This window comes from Macaca nemestrina, chromosome 12 (assembly GCF_043159975.1).
Source record: "Macaca nemestrina isolate mMacNem1 chromosome 12, mMacNem.hap1, whole genome shotgun sequence".
In the NCBI taxonomy this organism is placed as follows: domain Eukaryota; kingdom Metazoa; phylum Chordata; class Mammalia; order Primates; family Cercopithecidae; genus Macaca; species Macaca nemestrina.
Window position 1 is genome coordinate 76,502,959 of NC_092136.1, and position 20,187 is coordinate 76,523,145.

The 20,187-nt window shown below is 39.4% G+C and overlaps 1 protein-coding gene across 13 annotated transcripts in view; it reads right to left on the reverse strand.

Annotated features, from left to right (window-relative positions):
• Window positions 1-296: 296 nt before the first annotated feature.
• Window positions 297-20,187, reverse strand: part of LOC105468800 (p21 (RAC1) activated kinase 1) — a 149,126-nt gene continuing 129,235 nt past the window's right edge. For 9 of the 13 annotated variants that reach the window (XM_011719171.3, XM_011719169.3, XM_011719168.3 and 6 more), the window contains 6 exons: window positions 17,073-17,185; window positions 13,916-14,033; window positions 10,569-10,668; window positions 9,330-9,526; window positions 6,008-6,145; window positions 297-1,633 (listed from right to left, as the gene is read on the reverse strand). In XM_011719171.3, coding sequence (XP_011717473.1) covers window positions 1,547-1,633; window positions 6,008-6,145; window positions 9,330-9,526; window positions 10,569-10,668; window positions 13,916-14,033; window positions 17,073-17,185 — 753 coding nt within the window. In that variant the 3' untranslated portion in view covers window positions 297-1,546. Of the gene's footprint in view, window positions 1,634-5,300; window positions 5,367-6,007; window positions 6,146-9,329; window positions 9,527-10,568; window positions 10,669-13,915; window positions 14,034-17,072; window positions 17,186-20,187 lie in introns of all 13 variants that reach the window. The other 4 variants (XM_071075344.1, XM_071075343.1, XM_011719176.3 and 1 more) reach the window with 2 other exon arrangements.

The window sequence follows — 20,187 nt, forward strand, 5'->3', positions numbered from 1 at the left end:
GACAAGATAGAGAAGGTTCTTATTATCAGTGTTCCATTTCTTGATTTGATGGATACAAGTGTGTTTATAATTATTCTTTAAACAATACAAATGGTTTTGGCCCATTTATCTTAATTTATATTTAACATAAAAGTGTTAAAAAGAAAGAATACACATTCAAGTATATAGTGGTAAAGGGGCATCCTATCTGCAACTTACCACTCTCAAATTGTTCAGAAAGAAACTATTCATTATTTCATATAAAAAATTAGAAAAGGAAAGAGAGAACAAAAGAAAAAAGGCATACTCCAATAGAATACTTTCATCTCCTTTTATTGACGGACATAGAAATTTATGCTGCAGAGGCAGTAGTACCTCAGAGCATGAGAAGGTAGTCAATGGGGCTGACATGACAAGTCACAATGCTGGCTGGGGGTCCTACCATAGTGAGAGAACCAAAACCACAAAAATAGCAGGAGGTAGCAAACATCCCCAACACCCAGTGTAAGCATTTCCATTGGCAGAGAGCTTGGCCATGCATCTTAAAAACAGGGTCCCCTCACAGCTGGCAGGGTATCGTGTCAGGCCGCCAAATCCATCCAGAACTAACATGCAGTCTCTAATCTGGAGACTCTGTATTGTGACCAAAAGATTTAGACCATTAGAAGATCCAAGTTAATCTTTCAGCTCCTTACCCCAGGTAGAAAAAGGGGCTGAGTTCCTGAAACATCACACAAGTAGAGCTGGACAGGTGCTGATGCCCAGCCTTGCTCTAAAAGTAGTCACCTTTTTTCCCCTGACTTCTCAACAATGCTCTCACTCAGTATGTGCCCTAGAAAACCTCTCAATGTTATAAACAAGGGACAAGATAGGGGCAGCAGCCTAGGGTATGCAGGGAATCAAAAGCTGCTACATAGCCGAGAGCATTTCACAAGAAACAGCATGGGAACACTATTGGGTCAAGGTCCTCCCAAACAGCTGCTAGAAGCACACATAAAGAAAAATGTGGTTGTTCTCCCATGTCAGGATCAGCTGTGCCAAAGTCATGGTCCAGGAAGCTGAGCCTCTTCATGTCCCTGGCAGATTATCAAACCCCATGGCATTCCCAAGCTGTTCCAGTTTTCAAGTACAATGAGGTGTCTGGGCAGTTCAGTCACAGAAAAGCAAGCACTAAAGAAATCTCAACTGATTACAAATTGATATTATCAAACCATAAATTTATATAGTCAAGAATTAATTATAGGGGATGGTTATGAAGGAGGTGAGGATTTTGCCATATGGAAGACTAGAAACATTTATTCATATAAACTCTTAATCAAACCACCCTCATATCCATGAATTGGGAGGAAATTCCTTATTTAGAAGTGGCCATCATCTGATTAGTCATTCAGTTGCCATTCTCTTCAATGCTGGACACATGGTTTCCAAGGATCAAAGTCTTGAGAGCACTAGATCAGGAAATGGGAGAAGCAAGGCAAGGAGAAGAGGGCATCAGGAGTTGGAATTTCTGAAATGTGCATTTATCTCACAGAAGGCTTGGCACAATGAGGCTGGGGTGGGTGTGGTTTTAGTGATTGTTCTTTGTTGCCTCCTTTGCGGCAGCAATCAGTGGAGTGAGGCTGGAGAGGGGCTTGGCAATCTTCAGGAATTGATGCTAGAAAGGAGAAAAATAGCAAAAGACACATGACTATTTACCATTCTTCCCCAGTAAGCGTTACAAGACATAAGGGCATCCTTGTTTGTAAAGGGTGCTATGTGGAAAGCTTCCGATCATCCCCGAATTGAAGGACATCTTAAAACAGACCACTTTGGAAAACTGTTTGGCAGCATCTACTTACAGATAAACATACATCTACCTATACCCTAGTAATTACAATCCTAGGTATATTCCCAAAAGAAATGAGTTTGTATAGCCACCAAAAGATATACACAGAAATGTTCATAGAAGATTTGCTTATAATAGCCAATAACCAGAAAGAACCCAAATGTCCAAGAGAATGGAAAAATGAATAGTGTTATATTCATATAATACTACACAGAAAACTACACAGCAATAAAATAAGTAATTGGTACACTGACAATGGGTTGAATCTCACAGACATGTTAAGGGAAAGAAGCTAGACAAGCGAGTTCATATTGTTTTATTCCATTTCTTCTGAGGTAAGCCTAAACCATGGTGATAATCAGAATAATAATTACCTCTGGGGAAGGTATTGAGAGATCATGACCCAGTAGTATATTGCAATACTACAGTTTAGGAGAATTGATCTAGGAATTTATTGTTCTATCCTCAAATCCAATAATGCTAATTCATTTAGTAAAAAGTTCAGTAGCTTGGTCCTTTCCCAAATCACTTTCACTGTGCTGTACTTTGGGCCATACCTTCAACCTTTAGTGACTATTTAGGAGAAAATATATGAAAATTGCATCTATATTTTCAGTAAAACTGTTACGGAAAACAATTCCCTTCTTTTTTTTTTTTTTTTTTTTGAGGCAGAGTCTCACTCTGTTGCCCAGGCTGGAGTGCAGTGGTATGGTGTCAGCTCACTGCAACCTCCGCCTCCCGGGTTCAAGCAATTCTCCTGCCTCAACCTCCTGAATAGCTGGGACTACAGGCACCCACCACCATGCCTGGCTAATTTTTGTATTTTTAGTAGAGACGGGGTTTCGCCATACTGTCCAGGCTGGTCTCGAACTCCTGACCTCAAGTGATCCACCCGCCTCAGCCTCCCAAAGTGCTGGGATTACAGGCATGAGCCACCATGCCTGGCCTAACAATTCCTTATGTAATTCTCAGAGCCTCTTAACCAAAAATGGTGTTTTTTGTTTTTTTTTGTTTTTAAACATTTAGTAGTAAAAAAGCTTTGTGTCTTAAAGATGTAGGATATTTCTTCTATTTGATAAAAAATACAGGAACTATCACATTTCCTTTTCTGCCCTGGCTACCAGGAAATTGAGAACCAAATTTGACCTCTAAGCATAATTATTCAACTCACATGAACATATCTGATTCTTCTGCCATACTTCTAATTCCCTTGATTAGTCATATTGTATATATGTATGTACACACACACACACACACACACACAAAGAGAGGGAAACATATATACAATATTCTTTGCTGAGAATTTTTTCAACTTCTGTTGGGACAGAGATAGTATAAAGAGCTACTGAGAACAAGAAGGTACTATTACTATGAAAGGAATAAAAGATCCTAGCTAAATCATGAAGATAGGAATTCCAATATATATCATCCTATGTATTTTTGTCCATAAGTGTGTTCTCACAGGAGAAACAGATGTGAAGCTTTTATGATTTACGATTCTCAAAGTCATGGTTTTCAATATTTACAATGTACACGAACAAGTTAAAAAGCCAGCTTTCTCAGATCACATGTTTCTACAATTCCCCTAAGTTGAGAGCAGCATGATCCAACACCGAACTGGGAGGCCTCAGTTTCCTTCTCTGTCTAATAAACAAAACAGACTAGATGAGCCCTAAGGGCTTTCCAGTTGTGATACTCTTTGAGCCTGTAAGAGCAGTGGCCAAGAGCATACACACTTCGGAGCCAAACAGGCTGAAATCCTGGATCTGCCACATATCAGCTATCATGGAAAAGTTACTAAATACTTGAAACCTCAGTTTCCTCATCTGTAAAAATGAGAATAACAGAACCTATAACTCATAGAGTTGTTGTGAAGGACAATATATAAAGTGCTTATTAGTGCCTAAATATATAAAGTGTTTAGTGCCTAAAATATGGTAAAGATTCAATATAATGCATTTATTACTAGTTATATTACTGTATCAGGAAGAAAACTTTAGAGGGCACTAACCTTTCAAGAACTATAGTTTGGTACTTAATTAAGAATGGTATCTTTACTAATCACAGGCTTAGCATATCGTATTTACACATTTCCCAGTGCCTACAGTTTGCAGAATACAACTCTCATGAACAGCAAAAGGGGTCCTACATTGTACTAAGAGACTTTTAGTCCCAACAGATACTAGAGACTAATGGGTTACACTTGGCAGAACCCAGATCTCATATCTAATAGGCCAGTACTCCATAATCAGTAACCTCAATTACAAAGAGATGATAAATATGTTCCAGAGGATGATATTCCAATGTAGGTTCTTCCAGCAATTTCATTCAATTCAATAAATATTTTTTGAGTACCTATCCTGAGTCAGGTTCTAGGTAAAACAAGAAACTCAGGGATTAATAAAATAGAGGTTATAATCCAGTAGGAAAGATTCATAATTAACACAGGGCAGTATGCTAGGTCCTGCCCTGCCCTGCCCTGCTCTGTCACTCCTGGGCTTTATAATACGAAAATAAATGACAGTGCATGCCTTCATAAAGTTGCACATGATACTTACTATTAAATCACTAGTGGGCAATACAATAAAAGAACACTTGTTATAAGAAATTGTACTGGAAACAAATATGTTAAATACAAATGATGTGGCCTGCTAAAGGCAATTTTTTCAACCATGTAAAATTATCAGGATTAGGGGGGTGGGAGTATAAAAGGCCTGGTAAACCCCTGACTCCGGGTTTCTCCACAAACTGGCAAAATCTCACTCTCAACAAGTAGAGTATCATTGCCATTATCTGAGGATTTCCAGTGAAGAAAGTATAGACTCCAAAAGCCATACTCACTAATTATCTTCTAAACTTATGTTCCATGGATGGGCATGGTGGCTCATGCCATGCCTGTAATTCCACACTTTGGGAGGCTATAGCGGGCAGATCATTTGAGCCCAGCCTGAGCAACATGGCAAAACCCTGTCTTTACAGAAAATATAAAAATTAGGCAGGTATGGTGGTGCACGCTTGTAGTCCCACCTACTCTGGAGGCTAAAGTGGGAGGATCAGCAGAACCTGGGGAGGCTGGGGCTGCAGTGAGCCATGACTGCACCACTGCACTCCAGCCTGGGCAACAGACAGAGATCCTGTCTCAAAAAATAAAACATAAGTAAAATAAAATAAACGTATGTTCCTTTGCTAAAAATGTATCCTTTGAGCTAATCCCAGCAAAAATATAACTTGCGTAAGATTTGGATGTCAGAGAGCCATTTCTCAACAAGACTCAAACAAACTCTGCCAGACTAATTCAAACAGAACAAAGGATGTGCTAATGAAAGATACAAGCAGGCTGGGCATGGTGGCTCATAACTGTAGTCCCAGCACTTTGGGAAACCGAGGTGGTCACATCGCTTGAACCCAGGAATTTGCGACCAGCCTAGCTAACACAGCAAAACCGCGTCTCTACAAAAAACTTTTTAAAACATTAGCCCGGTATGGTGGCATGTACCTGTAGTCCCAGCTACTTGGGAGGCTGAGGTGGGAAGATCACTTGAGTAAACCCAGGAGAGGAAAACTGCAGTGAGACAAAATCACACCATTGTACACTCCTGCCCGGGTGACAGAGTGAGACCCTGTGGGGAGGTGAGAGTAAGGGAGGGGGGAAGGGAAAGGGGAGGGGGAGGGGGAGGGAGAGGGAGAGGAAAGGAAAGGAAAGGAAAGGAAAGGAAGGAAGGAAAGGGAAAGGAAGGAAAAGGAAAGAAAAGAAAGGGAAAGGAAGAAGAAAAGAAAGAAAGGAAAGGAAAAGGAAGGAGGGAGGAAGGGAGGAAGGGAGGAAGGGAGGGAGGGAGGAAGGGAGGGAGGGAGGGAGGGAGGGAGGAAGGAAGGAAGGAAGGAAGGAAGGAAGGAAGGAAGGAAGGAAGGAAGGAAGGAAGGAAGGAAGCTACAAGCAAAGCTCAATAGGTGCTCAGAAAATGATTGTAAACTGAGCCTAGGAGAATGTGTAGAGTTTTAACAGGCCGAGAAAGAGGCTAAGAAAATAAATAAGCAAAGCCCCAGGGATAAAAGTTAGAGCAGTAGGAACAGAGTGAGGGTAGGAAATGGTAAAAGAGAAGCCTAGTTCTATAATATCCAGTACCTTACAGACAAACATGAAGTAAAAAAGGCCTGGTTTAGTGATTCCCTGAATTAGGTGCTTCCCTGCACAGGGACAGTTACCTGCAGCAGCTCTTTAGCTGAACCTCTCTTCTCCACATCCATCTCAAGACAGCGGTTCAGAAAGTCCCGGAAGATAGCTGACAGCTTCTCTGGGTTCTGAAGTTCTGGGGTCCCATTGGTGGCAATGAGGTACAAGGCCTGGCAATAAAAATGGTGAATCACCTTGAACTCCAACTGAGGCTCTCTCTTGTTCTCCATATACACATTCTAGAAATATGGTCAGCTGCTTTATGCTCTAGGATGCAAAGTAGCAGCTGTGTATATATACTGGAAAGAGTATGACCTAAGGATCAGGCTGAACATTTAAAGGCCATGAGACTATGTGCAACTTCCCTATCTGTAAAGTAAGGATGATGATAATGCCCATCTCACATATCTGTAAAAATAAGATAGTGTATTTGAAAGTACTTTGTAAACTTACGAAATATGTTACAGACCTAAGGGTTTATTATTATTATTATTATTATTTTTTTTTTTTGAGACAGAGTCTCGCTCTGTCGCCCAGGCTGGAGTGTAGTGGCAAGATCTTGGCTCACTGTAACCTCCACCTCCTGGCTTCAAGCGATTCTCCTGCCTCAGCCTCGCAAGTAGCTGGGATTACAGGTGCCCACCACTACACTCGGCTACTTTTTGTATTTTTAGTAGAGACAGGGTTTCACCATGTTGGCCAGGCTGGTCTCGAACTCCTAGACTCAAGTGATCCGCCTGCCTCAACCTCCCAAAGTACTGGGATTACAGATGTGAGCCACTATGCCCGGCTTTATTATTATTCTTGCTTACACATCTGAAGGGTTTATTATCCATTTAGCCTGTTGAAACATCTGCCCAGCTACTGGCAGAAATTATTCCTGGTGCCTTCACCTCAGTCATCCAAGAACTGATCTCTTCTAGCAGGAAAGGAATATTAAATATAAGTGAAAACTGTTGCCACCTTGGTCCCCTAAATGAAGCATCTCCTGGGAAAGGTAAAGAAAAACACAGTAAGACCAAATCTTTACAATCAGTCAGCACTTAATTCAAAGAGTACTTACATAAGCACTAATTTAATGGCCACAATTAACTCTGGGCAAGAATTATCATCCTCACTTCACAAATAAGGTACAGAAACATAAAAAGATATGTCTAGGGCCGGGCGTGGTGGCTCACTCCTGTAATCCCAGCACTTTGGGAGGCTGAGGTGGGTGGATCACCTGAGGTCAGAAGTTCGAGACCATCAAGACCAACCTGATCAATATGGCGAAATCTGGTCTCTACTGAAAGTACAAAACTTAGCTGGGCATGGTGGAAGATGCCTGTAATCCCAGCTACTCAGGAGGCTGAGGCAGGATAATCGCTTGAGCCTGGAAGGTGGAAGTTGCAGTGAGCTGAAATCACACCATTGCACTCTAGCCTGGGTGACAGAGTGAGGCTCTGTCTCAAAAAAAAAATATGTGTGTGTGTGTGTGTGTGTCTAGGATCACTCTGTCTTGTTTCCAACATATCCCAGCAATTATTATCTTCAAATCTCTGCAAGGCCATTCTAAGGCAGGGAAGAATATGTTGCATGTGGAGTCAGAGGCAAAGCTGGGACCAAAGAATAGAAACTACAGAAGGTAGTTTCAGTTTGGTGCACTGAAGCAATTTCCAATAATCAGAGATATCCAAGGATGACATGAGCATGTAGATGACCACCTACCAGCAACAGTGCACAGGGAACTCCTGCACTAGATGGGAGGTGGGAATAAATGAGAAAATAAAAGCAATCAGAATAAATTTCACATTTGCCCACACAAAGATTACCAACCTATTTGCATCTGTGTTGATATGCTCTGTTACAAGGGATAAATTGTCCATGCTAATCTAATGTCCTTTACTTCAGTACTTGATCGAACCCCTCTCATCGACTTAAGGATATCACTTCTATAGTTGTCACTTCCTTTTTGTACATGACCATTTTCCTCCTCTCCACTAAATCATTCCCATTAGCACACAGACATCTTTTAGAAAAACCCTCCCTTGACTCCATTTTAAGATAGTGTTCCATTTTTGTTACCCTTCCCAGCAAAATTCCTTTAAGAGAAAAAAAACCTGTTTATACATGCCATCTCAACGTCCTCTTCTTCCACTTTCATGAATTTAATTAGACTTTCATCCCCATCTCTCTACTGACAACTGATTGTTAAGGTCATTAAGAACCTCTACATTGGCAAATCCAATGTTCATTTCTCAGTTTCATCTTAACCTATCAATCACATTTGACACATAATCTACCCTCCTCCTCCTTCAGGAAGCACACTGTTCTATTCATCTCCAGGACACTTCACCTCCAAGATACTTCTCTGTTCTCTCACACTAGAAAGGCCATTCCTTGGTCTACTTTGCTAGTTCCTCCAACCTGTAAACAGTGGAATAACCTAGAGCTCAGTACTCAAATCTCTTTTCTTTAACAGTACTCATTCTCTAGGTGAGTGATCTCATCTACCTCTGATTTTAAATACCAACTATATATTATCTACTAATAAATTTATGATTATTGTCCTGACCCCTCACCCTTGAACTCCAGACTCTTAAGCCAAACTCTACTCCCAGCTCCACTTAAATGTCTAATTAACACTTCAAATCAGCACATTCAAAACCAACTCTTAATTACCCAACTTAAGTATGGTCTTCACCATTTCAACAGATGTCAACTGAATTTTTTCAGCAATTCAGACCAAAAATCGTGTAGTAATTGCTGATTCCTCTTTCTCTAATATTCAGTTCATCCTGTCAGCTAGTCCTTCAAGACATTTCCTGAGTCTGACCACTTCTCACTTCCACTCCTACCAAGACACCACCACTCTGAACTATTACAACAGTCTCTCGCAGTCTATTTTCCATAAAAGCGGCCAAAATGATCTGTTTAAAACATAAATCAGATCACATTACTCCTCAGCTCAAAACCCTCTAATGACTTCCCAACTCTGCAGAATAAAATAACTTACGAGAGAGAACTTCCCTCTCTGCTCTAAAATAGCACACCTCTTCCTCCATTACTCTCTTAACTTCCTTACTTTGCTTTTTCTCACAGCATTTACCATCTGTTACTACATATTAATTTATTTTATTTTCATTAGAATAGTTTCTTGCACTTGAAAGGGACTCAGATAGTTGTTGAATAAATGAATGAGTGACTTCTAATATTCCTTTTCTTTGACCATTTATATTTTAAGTTCAACAGTGACTAGTTGTATCCAGAAAAGGGATCTCCAGGTTGAAAGCCATAGAGAATAGCCTGGATTCTTATTTCCTGGGACTAGAGACAACAGCCCAAATAAATTGAAATAGGAATGGTAACACTCACTCTCAGAGGGTTTTCATTGAGGTATGGAGGCTCCCCTTCAATCATTTCGATGGCCATGATGCCCAGGGACCAGATGTCAACCTTGGGCCCATAGGCCTTTCGTGTCACAACCTCTGGTGCCATCCAGTATGGGGTTCCCACCATGGTGCTCCGTTTGCTCTGCTCTGGGGTTATCTGTGCACAGAATCCAAAATCAGCTAGAAAAGAAAAATAAGAGAAAGAACATACATTTAGGATATACACTCACTTCAGTAAGTGTTGACTGTGTGCCTACACGTAGGTGACAAGATCTGCCTGGCTTCCAGCTCTGCTATCCTTTGTCTCTCCAAAGTCACTTGACTGCCACCTTCATGTCTAGCTCCTAGCCTATTTCCTATTGAACCCTGAAGAGAAATAGGAGGAATATAAGAAACACCATCTCTGGCCTCCTATCTCTCCTTAAACCAGGGGACTTAGTGTTAAAGTCCAAGCTGCCCATTTTGGTCTTGATTGCTTGTCCCAGTTTTGCTTTGTTCTTGAAAAACCATTCTCATATTCTCAAATATGGCAACGAGGTCCTTGCCTTATTTCTTGGGCACGAGTCCTTGATTTAAACCCCAGTCACCTATGACTAAGCATGGCCCTGTTTTTATGCCCCAGGCCCAGGGCTGCTAGCAGTCCTTCCATAAACTGCCCATCCACCCATAACATAGCCTGTTTTTCTGGTCTACTGATCTTTACACCTTTGAACAAAATGTTCTACCTGCCGTGGTTTTCACATTATATTGCAATTATAAATTTATTTAAATTAGGAAGTCTTTGAGAGTACGGATTATATCTTCTTACTTGTCCTCATATCCCTAGAAGGACTGGCATGTACTAGACATTCAATAAAAGTTTGCTGAATAACTGAATGAAAGAAGTTACGCAAAACCCTTTTTTCTAATTATCTATTAAATGTTTTCCATACTAGATTGAGAAGGTAGGGAAAATGTACTCTCAGTGCCCATCACAGGACCTAGCACAGAGTAAGCATTCAGCCAAGTTTTTTGTGGTTGTTGTTAAATGTATACATGAATGAAAAAATAATGAAATGATATCCTATGATTAATATAGAAGAATATAAAACAGCCCTCATATCCCATGAAATAATAAAGACTCTTTGGTGAGTGTCATGGTTACTATTATATGATGACCATCTCACAGGAGACAGGGCCCCACAGGGAGAGAAGTATTATCATTCCTAAGGCTCCTACTTACTTAGCTTGACAGAGCCATCCATTCCCAACAGAATATTGTCACTCTTGATGTCTCTGTGAATGACCTGGTTCGAATGCAAAAACTCCAGAGCCTGCAGACACTATTGAAGTGGTGTGGGCAGGGGGAGAAAGAAAGGACATACATATAATACAGAAGACTTAATAGAAAATCAACTAATTCAACCTCTTCACTTTAAAATAAAGGAAGTAAGGCCCCAACGAGTAAAAGGACTTGCCCCAAATCACTCGCAGAGCCAGATCTAGAACCAAGTCTTCCATCTCCCAGCTAAACATTCTTTTAACACTCCATGCTGCCTTTCACCTTAAAATAGTTTTTTAAGTAAAGGAGTTCCTCCAATGGTTTTTTTTTTTTTTTTTTTTTAATTAGATCCTTGGTAAAGAACCTAAGGCCCAAGAGAAATTACTGAAGAAAAATGGAAAGGATCTTATAATGACAGACTGGAGGAAAACAACAAGTAAGGGTCATATTTGAGGAAGCAGACATATGGAAGTGATACTAGAAGCAGTAAGTTAGCAGAATAATCTTATTTTGGTGAGGAGATATTTTGTACTATTTTGGATATGCTGAATTTGACATCTGAAGACAAATGTCCAGTAGGCAACTGCATTTATAACTCTTAGTTTCCATACAGAGGTAAATATTTACAAGTCATTTCGGAAGAGATGATTTTTGTTTAAGTTACAGAAATGGTTGAACCTGGCAAAGGGTATAAGAGAAAGAGAAGAACCTTGGAAAACACCTATGGTACACAGGCAGAATGAGTAACAAAGAGACACAATGGTACAATTAAAATGCCTGGTTCTGCTGCTACCCCACTAACTATATAATTCTGGACTCCCATCTATAAAATGTGGGAATTAGATGAGATCATCTCAGCTTTTCTACTAAATCAATAATTTGCTTTCATTGACCCAAAACTAATTTTTTAGAAACTTCTACCAATTAAAAAACACTAAAGATATAAGTGAACAGGAAAATACTATTTAAATGGTCCTAACCTAATACTTTACTTTCTAAGAATATACCAATGGCTAAATTAAGAATAAAACAATATCCAGAATTGGGTTTTCCCTGAAAATGTAAGAGCTGCTCTTCTTACAAGGGTGGAGACATCTCAGGATGTCAGAAATTATGATGGAAAAGAATCATCTTGAGAAATTGGAACCTCATACATTGCTGGCAGGAGTGTAAAACAGTACAGCTACTACAGAAATGGTTTGGCAGTTCCTCAAAAGTTGAGTACAGAGTTGTCATATGACCAGCAATCCACCTGTAGTTATATACCCACGAGAATGAGAACATACCTCCACACAAAAACTGGTATATAAGTGTTCATAGAGTAATTTTTTATTTTTTATAACAGCTGAAAACAGAAAGAACTCAAATGTCCATTCTATTACTTGGCAATAAAAAGGAATGAGGTACTGATACATGCTACAAAATGGATGATTCTTTGAAACACAATGCTAGCTAAGTAAAAGAAGCCAATTACAAAAGAACAAATATTACATGATTCCATTTATATAAAATGCCCAGTACAGGAAAACTACAGAGGTAGAAAATAGATTAGCGGTTACATAGGGCTGGGAGAGTCAGGGCAGGGGACATGGGGATTGACTGTTAATGGATATTAATTTCCTCTTTGGAGTGATAAAAAGGATCTAAAATTCATTATGATGGTGGTTGTACAACTCTATGAACATACTAAAAGCTAGTGAATTATATACTCTAAATGGGTGAATTATATCTCAGTAAAGATGTTTTAAAAAGGAGATGATCTCTATTAGAACTGAAGAATAGTAATATCATCTATTATACAACATTAACATTTTTTTCCAAGTGCTTTTTCATCCATATAGCACCCCTAAGGTATATACAGTGTGAATGTTGCGATTTCCATTTTATAGATTAATAATGAGGCAAAATGATGTCCCAAAGTATACGTATGTATGTATTCTCCACTAGTGAAACTTGGTTCCTGAGGGTAAGCAGGTGTGGTGAAAAAAATCTTAGGTATTACAATGGTTTATGACCCTCCAAAGGGCCATAGTATGTAAACAGTTGACCTATGTATCTGTGATATTAAAATTTCATGGCAGGGAGTATGATTAGGAAAAAGGCTCCTTAAGAAGGAGACAATGAAAAGAAGGTTAAGAAATACTGCATTAGTAGTGGAACAAGGAAAAAAAGTCAGAACCCCTAAGAATCCCAGCCTGGTATTAATTCCATTAATTAATTCCAATTACTTGTGAATATTCTAGATCCCAAAGTTGTTTGCAAAGGGGACCATATTTTCTAGGGCAGTATTGATTTCACATTTTATTTTTCTTAACACTGATTAAATATGTAACTACATAATTTCAGCAGTGTGCCTTCAGATCTTGTACCATCAAACCCCAATCATACTATTATACTCATCCCCACAAAATTCTGAACCTCATCTCATCTTCTATGCTTCCCCTAATTTCCTAACTTTTCTATTATGTTGGTGCAAAAGCAATTGTGGTTTTTGGCATTTTTTTTTTTAAGTAATGGCAAAAACTGCAATTACTTTTGCATTATTGGGCCACCAGAAAGTTCCAGTCTGTCATCAGCAAAACACCCAATATCCTCAATGTCTCTGAATATTCCCTTCACCTTCTTGCTCTAATGGAAATGAAATGTGGTTATTCCCTGAGGACACTGTCCAGGCCTTCTGGAGGGCTTTTTTTCCTCTTACATCAGCATATTATCGATTCTAGACATTTAATCGCAATGAGGAGAAAGGGAATATCTATTTGACCTTTTTTTTTTTTTTCCTGGAAGTATTTTACCCTAGATTTTTGCTGGCTTGCTTTTATATATCATTCAGATGTTTACTCAAATCCATAGCAAAACCTTCCCTGAGTATTCCGTCTAAAATAGAACTTCCTCCATCACTACCTTCTTACTCTGCTTTATTTTCCTTATAGCACAAAAATAAAGCAAGAAAGCAGAATAAAAATGATTAAAATATATGCCCAGATAAAAGAGATAAAGGAATATATAATAATGTGCTTAGAGTGGTTATCTTTAAGACTGGAATTACGAGTGACTTTTTACAATATATACTATCTAGTACTTTATAATTTTTCTACATTGGGTAGAATAAAGTTATCTTTAAAGAAAAAAAAATCATGGTGATAGAAATGACAAACACAGGTACAATACAGGAATGATAGGAGTGTCAGCACTAATTTCTACCAATTCCACAGAGCCCAGACTGAGATCTCACTGGGTAGGGAACTTCAGGAGACAGGAATACGGAGGCAGCTTTCTACCCAAGACTGCTTGGCCCTTGGCCTTACCTCACGGCACACAGCTGCAATCTGGCCTTCATCCATGCATGTTTCTGTCACCACGTCTGTCAAGGAGCCTCCAGCCAAGTATTCCATAACAACCCATAGCTCATCTCCCACGAGGTAACTGCAGGAATACAGATAAAGGGTGAGAGGGAACAATCAGAGTACTCTGAGCCATGGCACTGGGTTTCAAAGGCTAAGCATATACACAGAGTGAAACTACGTCTTAGCACAAAGTAAAGTAAAAGATTCTTTACTTTGGGGAAAAGCAGAATCTGGGGGACAAAATCACTAACTTTGAATTTCTCAAGGATGCTCCTGGAGAAAACCAAGCATACATGTTCTGTGAAACCCCAAAGGGCAGAACTAAGATCACTAGCTTAAAGTGATACAATAAAATTGCATTTCATCACAACACAAAGGAAGACATTCTAAAATTAGAAAGACTGACATGATTCCCTCTAGAAGCATCCAAACATTTTACAATGATAGGATTTACAGTCCATGTTACCCAAAGAAGAGAGAGCTACTAACCCTCCCAGAGAGTCCTACCAGATCTGAGATCTATGAGACCAAGTATTGGGTCTTGTTTAAGACTCTATCCCCAGAGTCCAGCACAGCAAATGCCAATATTTACTAAATAAATCAATGAATGAAATAAAAGATAACTAAAAATATTAAATGAAATAATGTTTATGAGTCCCTTAAAAGCTGCAAAGTGTTGTATACATAGTCATTATGCTGACAATTGACCTCTACTTTGAGTGTCTGTGATTCAAGAATGGAATGAATTTAGCAACGGCTTACAGAGCCAAAGCCGTCTGATAAGCCAAGGCTACCATTTAGTAAGGTATCCCCGGAGAGATTGTGGGCTCACACGAGTTAGAAGTGATGGCTTCACTCAGAGGTTGGATCACTCAACCCTATTACATGATAAATAAAAAGGTCACTTAGCCTATCTGGTCAATGTTTCCTTACTATAGAATCGGACAAATAAAAACAAGGTGAGCCTAGAGCCCTAAAGTCTTCTGCCAGTCTTGGACATAGACGCTGGATTGGGAAAAAAACATTCCTTGCACTGGCTTGAACTGTGTGGTATCATCTTATCTTCATCCTGATATTGGGAACACTGCTGGACAGATGTGGAGACTGTTGGAAGATTTTAACAAATGCACTCAAGCAAAGGGTAAGATTTGAATCCTATTTTTTTGACTACTAATCGACTGCTCTTTCCATAAAACTTTGTGTTCTGATTTGTAATTTTTAAATGTCCATGACAAATAAACATGACAGACTAAGTGTTTCTTCAACAATCTCTTTTGAGAGAGAAGACTATGGGGATTTGAACTGCTATGGTCTGAATGTTTGTGTCCCTCACAAGTTATATGTTGAAAATCTAATCACTAATGTTATTAGGAGGTGGGGCCTTTGGAAGGTGATTACATCCTGAGGGTTCTGCCCATGAGTTCATCCATATGTGATGGAGTTCCCCCTGGGACATCTCACAAAAACCACAGACCCTCATTTGTAACACCTTCACTGAATGCTCAGGTTAAGATCCTCTTCTATGATTTTACAGAGTGTACTTTTTTCTATACCAGACCAGGAACTATTTGAGGGCAAAGATAGCATTATTTACTTCTGATTTCCAGAGTAAAAGCCTCTGGGAATACCAGTAAAGGTATGATTAATAAACAAATCTATAAGTCTCTTAATCCTACTCCCAGAACACAAATTCCTTCAATAACATGGTCTTATCATTTAGATGCATCCACTGATGGGTAACTCACCATTTTGTGAGACAGGCCATACCCTTACTGACAGCTTTCATTTTTCCATATCCTGAGCCAAAATCTAAAACCCCTGTCGCCTTCAGTAGTTTGCACGAGCTATATTCTCTGTATAATAAGTTCTGAAAGAGATGATAAGGTACTAACTTTCAGAGGATTCTTCAGAGCCAGTCAGGACCCACATTAAGGAGACATAACCATCTCAAAGAAAAAGGCTTTATTCTTTACAGTGTTGGGAATGTCAAAGTTCAACTCTTTTCCTTTTTAAGGAAACTGAAGCTTACTAGTGTTTTAGATGCAGAATAAGAAGGCACCCTTATGAAATCTAACAGTAACAGGAAGAGGTAGCTGGTCATGCAATATAAGAGGTAAAGAAATTAGAGCCCAAGATATAGTCCAATTTCACCTCCACCTATGATGTCTCTGAACCCTGGGCAAGAAGCTTAACTTTTTTTTTTTTTGTTCAGGTATCGGAGAAAAGAACCTGATATAATAGAAAGGGCATTGATATTGGTGCTAGGAATATTCAAATTCAAAACACTGCTTTGCTGTTTTATGGCTTACTACTCTTAGACAAGTTATTAACATCTATAAACCTCAGTTTCCTCGTCTGTAAAATATGGATAAAAAACCCTACCTCACAATGAGATACTGTTCGTGAAAGTGCTTAGTACAAAATAAAGCACAATACAAATATTATATACAACCACTCTTACTATTTTGAAAAACAATTTTGATGAGCTGGAATGATGGGCTAAAACAATAAAAATGGGACTTAATGAAGATAGTGAAAAAGCTCTGTATTTCCAGTTTAATGCAAGCTATGTAAAAAAAAAAAATCAGAAATTTTAGTTGACTGCAAACTTACTAGGAGTCAAAGCACACATCCTAAAAGATAAAACAAGAATGAAATCATTAAGCTGTGTTGAGTTTAGAAAGAGTCCCACTCTCTCCGTAGTGGTCAGATCTCAAATGAAACATCTAGTTCTGCACGTTGCATTTTAAGAGAACATAAACAAACAAGCAGTTATTCAGGAGGATGAGCAGAATAAGGAAAGACTTGGGATATAAAATGAGTTAAGGACCTAGATGTTTGACTCAGGCAGATGGGCTGGTAGGTTTCCCTTAGGCAAAACAAACAGTAATAGGATCAACTGTTACAAGCTACATGGTGGTAGAGTTCAGCCTAATACAGAAGGATTTCCCAGCAATAAAGGTGTCCAGCATTACACAGGGTCACCTACAGAGAGCTCAGCATCACAGAAGACTCTTAAATGGAGGCAGTTCTGAGTGCTGGCACCGCCCTCTTCTCTGACAGTCTACCAGTCAGTCCCAAAGGCCCTATCCCTCTGATGGGACCCACCACTCCATACCTGTCCAAGTAATTCACAATGTTTGGGTTCTTGTTTTCCCTCATGACCAGGATCTCATTAATAATCAGCTCTTTCTTGGGCTGCTGCTGAAGATTCATCTGCTTAATGGCCACCTGAAATCAGAGTATATTCAATGTGCAACCATAGTCATTCCCATTTATTAAGCACCTACTAAGTACCAGACCTTAAGTACTCAGGAAACAAAGATGAGTAAGATACAGTCTTAGCCCTCGAGTAATTCACAATTTGTCTATGTAGACCAGTGGTCTTCAAAGTGAGGTCTCAAGCCAGCATTATCATCATCTGGGAGCTTGTTGGAAATAAAAACCTGGGGTCCCACCGCAAATCTACTAAATCAGAAACTATGTGATGTAATAAGTCCTCCAGGTCACTGTGATATACACCAAAGTTTCAGAATCAAACTTTGGTGTAGAAAAATACTTTTAAAAAGTCACAACAGAAAAGAGATGCTATAACAGAGGTTCATATAAAATGCTAGCAAAACACAGAATACGGCAAAAGCCAAGAACTCTTTCAATCTGGCCAAGTATAGGGACTTCATAAAGGGAGAGGTGACTTTCTGAACCTGGTGTAGAAAGATAAATCAGAGTTGACCAGGTCAAGAAAGAATAGAAAAGGAGGATGAGAGTTCTATCTATAGAAATAATAACAAATTTCCAGACAACATGAATATAAGGTATACTTTAGTTTCTAAGGTACTTGGTATCAATTCCTTCTATACGTAAGGTACTATTATAAGGTGTTCTCAAATTTGTTATTTAATCTGCAAAGACACCTTGCATGCTAAATATTACTAATGATTCAACAGATGGGGAAACTGTGTTTCAGAGAGGATGTGACTTGCATACATAGCTATTCAACAGCAAAATCAGGATTAGAACCCTCAAAAGGGATGCCAAGTTATCCTGTACATGTAGCCAGATTAATTTTCCCCCACAGTACACATTTGATAACCTTGTTCAAAAACTTACATGGCTCCTGGTTGCCTAGAAATGTTTCTCAGTACAACATTCAAAGTTCTCATGATCTGGCCCCTACTTTACTTCCAACTCTATTCCTTCACAGAGGAGTGTTCATGGAGAACACTCCATGTTCTCCCTGGTATCTAGTTCCCCTTCCTTTGTTCAGAATCTTCTCTTCATCTGGAACAGCCTGTATCATTTCCATACATTCAAAAGCTACTTACGCTTTGTATCCGGCCAAAGGAAACTTCATTCTCCAAACCCAATATGCCTTTTCCCTTCTTTAAAGCCCTATAAGATCATATTTATCCCTCTTTTATGGAACTTACAACTTGCTATCATGTGTAATGATTAGTTAGGGGTAGTGTATCAAGAAGTTTGAGGGCTTGACTGAAAGCCCAGAACCCCAATGCCAAACACAGGCCTTTACACACATAAGAGTTGGTGCTCAAGAAATGTCTGTAGAAAGAGGGCAAGAGAGAAGTCAATAGGTTGGTCAGTACTTTGTTTTTAAATAAAAACAACAAAAAAATGGCAATGGGCTCCTCTATCCCATAGGAGTATACTTTAAATTATTTTCTAAGTGTTCATTCTCTAGAGATATTTTGCCTTTTTCCTGCTTAGTGGACAAGAACACGAACATCTAATAGAACGAAGTTGTCTTTCTAGAAGCAGCAAGAAGTATAAAGAAGGAATGATTCAAACTTTTATGTGACAAATGCCTGACTCTATTATTTCTTCAAGTCAAGAATGGACAGTCTTTTGCAGAGACCAAGTTAATCATTAAGAATAGAAGTAATTCTGTAAAAAAATCTGACCACCTCCATTCCCTACCTCAAGTAAGGAAAAATTGCTTTGGAGTGGAGTTTCCTGTTAGGTCAGGCTTCTAGTCTGGTGGCAGCTGTCTATAACAGCTGAGCATTAGTTTTTCCTAACGTTTGAAAAGCAACATGTTGATCTAAAGATATTAAGTATAGTTAGCCCTTATAACACACATTAAGGACTGGAGCTAGAAGAATGTCTTTTGAGTTACTCATGCCATCTTGGAGGATGGGACACTGCTTATGAACCTCACAGTGGTCACTGCTGGCAGCAGCAAGGAAGGAGAGGCATAAAGAGGCTAACATGGAGGCTGGGACAGGACATGGGAGTCCTTTTCTTTTTTCTTTTCCTTTCGAGACAGAGTCTTGCTCTGTTGCCTAGGCTGGAGTGCAATGGCAATCTCTGCTCACAGCAACCTCCGCCTCCCGGGTTCAAGCGATTCTCCTGCCTCAGCCTCCCGTGTAGCTGGGATTACAGGGATCCGCCATCACGCCTGGCTAATTTTGGTATTTTTAGTAGAAACAGGGTTTCACCATGTTGGCCAGGCTGGTCTCAAACTCCTGACCTCATAATCTGCCTGCCTCGGCGTCCCAAAGTGCTGGGATTACAGGCATGAGCCATAGTGCCCAGCTGGGAGCCCTTTTCAATAGCTACTAACTATGGGCTAGGCTGTGTCCTTCATCTATCAGACCCCACCTATATAGGCTAGGATATAGCATTCCTATAACAGAAAAAGAACTAGACTTGAACTCTGAGAACTTAAGCTCAGGACCTGTCACTTACTGACCTTGACCAATCACAAGCTCTCTGAGCCTCAGTCTCTTCATCAATACGTTGAAGATAATCTCAACCTTGATTCCCCTCTTCTCAAGATTGTTTTGAATACCAAGTGAGACAATGGCAAATGCATTACTCACATATAAGTAAATAAGCAATAAAGTTAGACAATAATGAAAATGGTAATCATAGTAATAACATCATTTAATAAGTACTTGGCACAGCAACCACTCTCCCACCACTACTATTTATCAAATACCAACTGTGTGCCAGGCTCTGTGCTAGATGCCCTACTTATATTATCACAGTAAAACCTAACAGCCCTGCAAAGTAAGAATCATGATCTGCATTTTCAGGTAAGAAAATTGAGGCGAAGACTCAAGAAAATTCTAAGGTCATAATCAATATCCACAGGTCCATGTGACTCCAAAGGCTCTTCCAGTCTGTTCTTTCTATTATACACATTCTCTCTAAAAACACGCTTGAAAAATAATTGTTGATCTGTAACTGGAAGACTTCCCAGCACTAACATT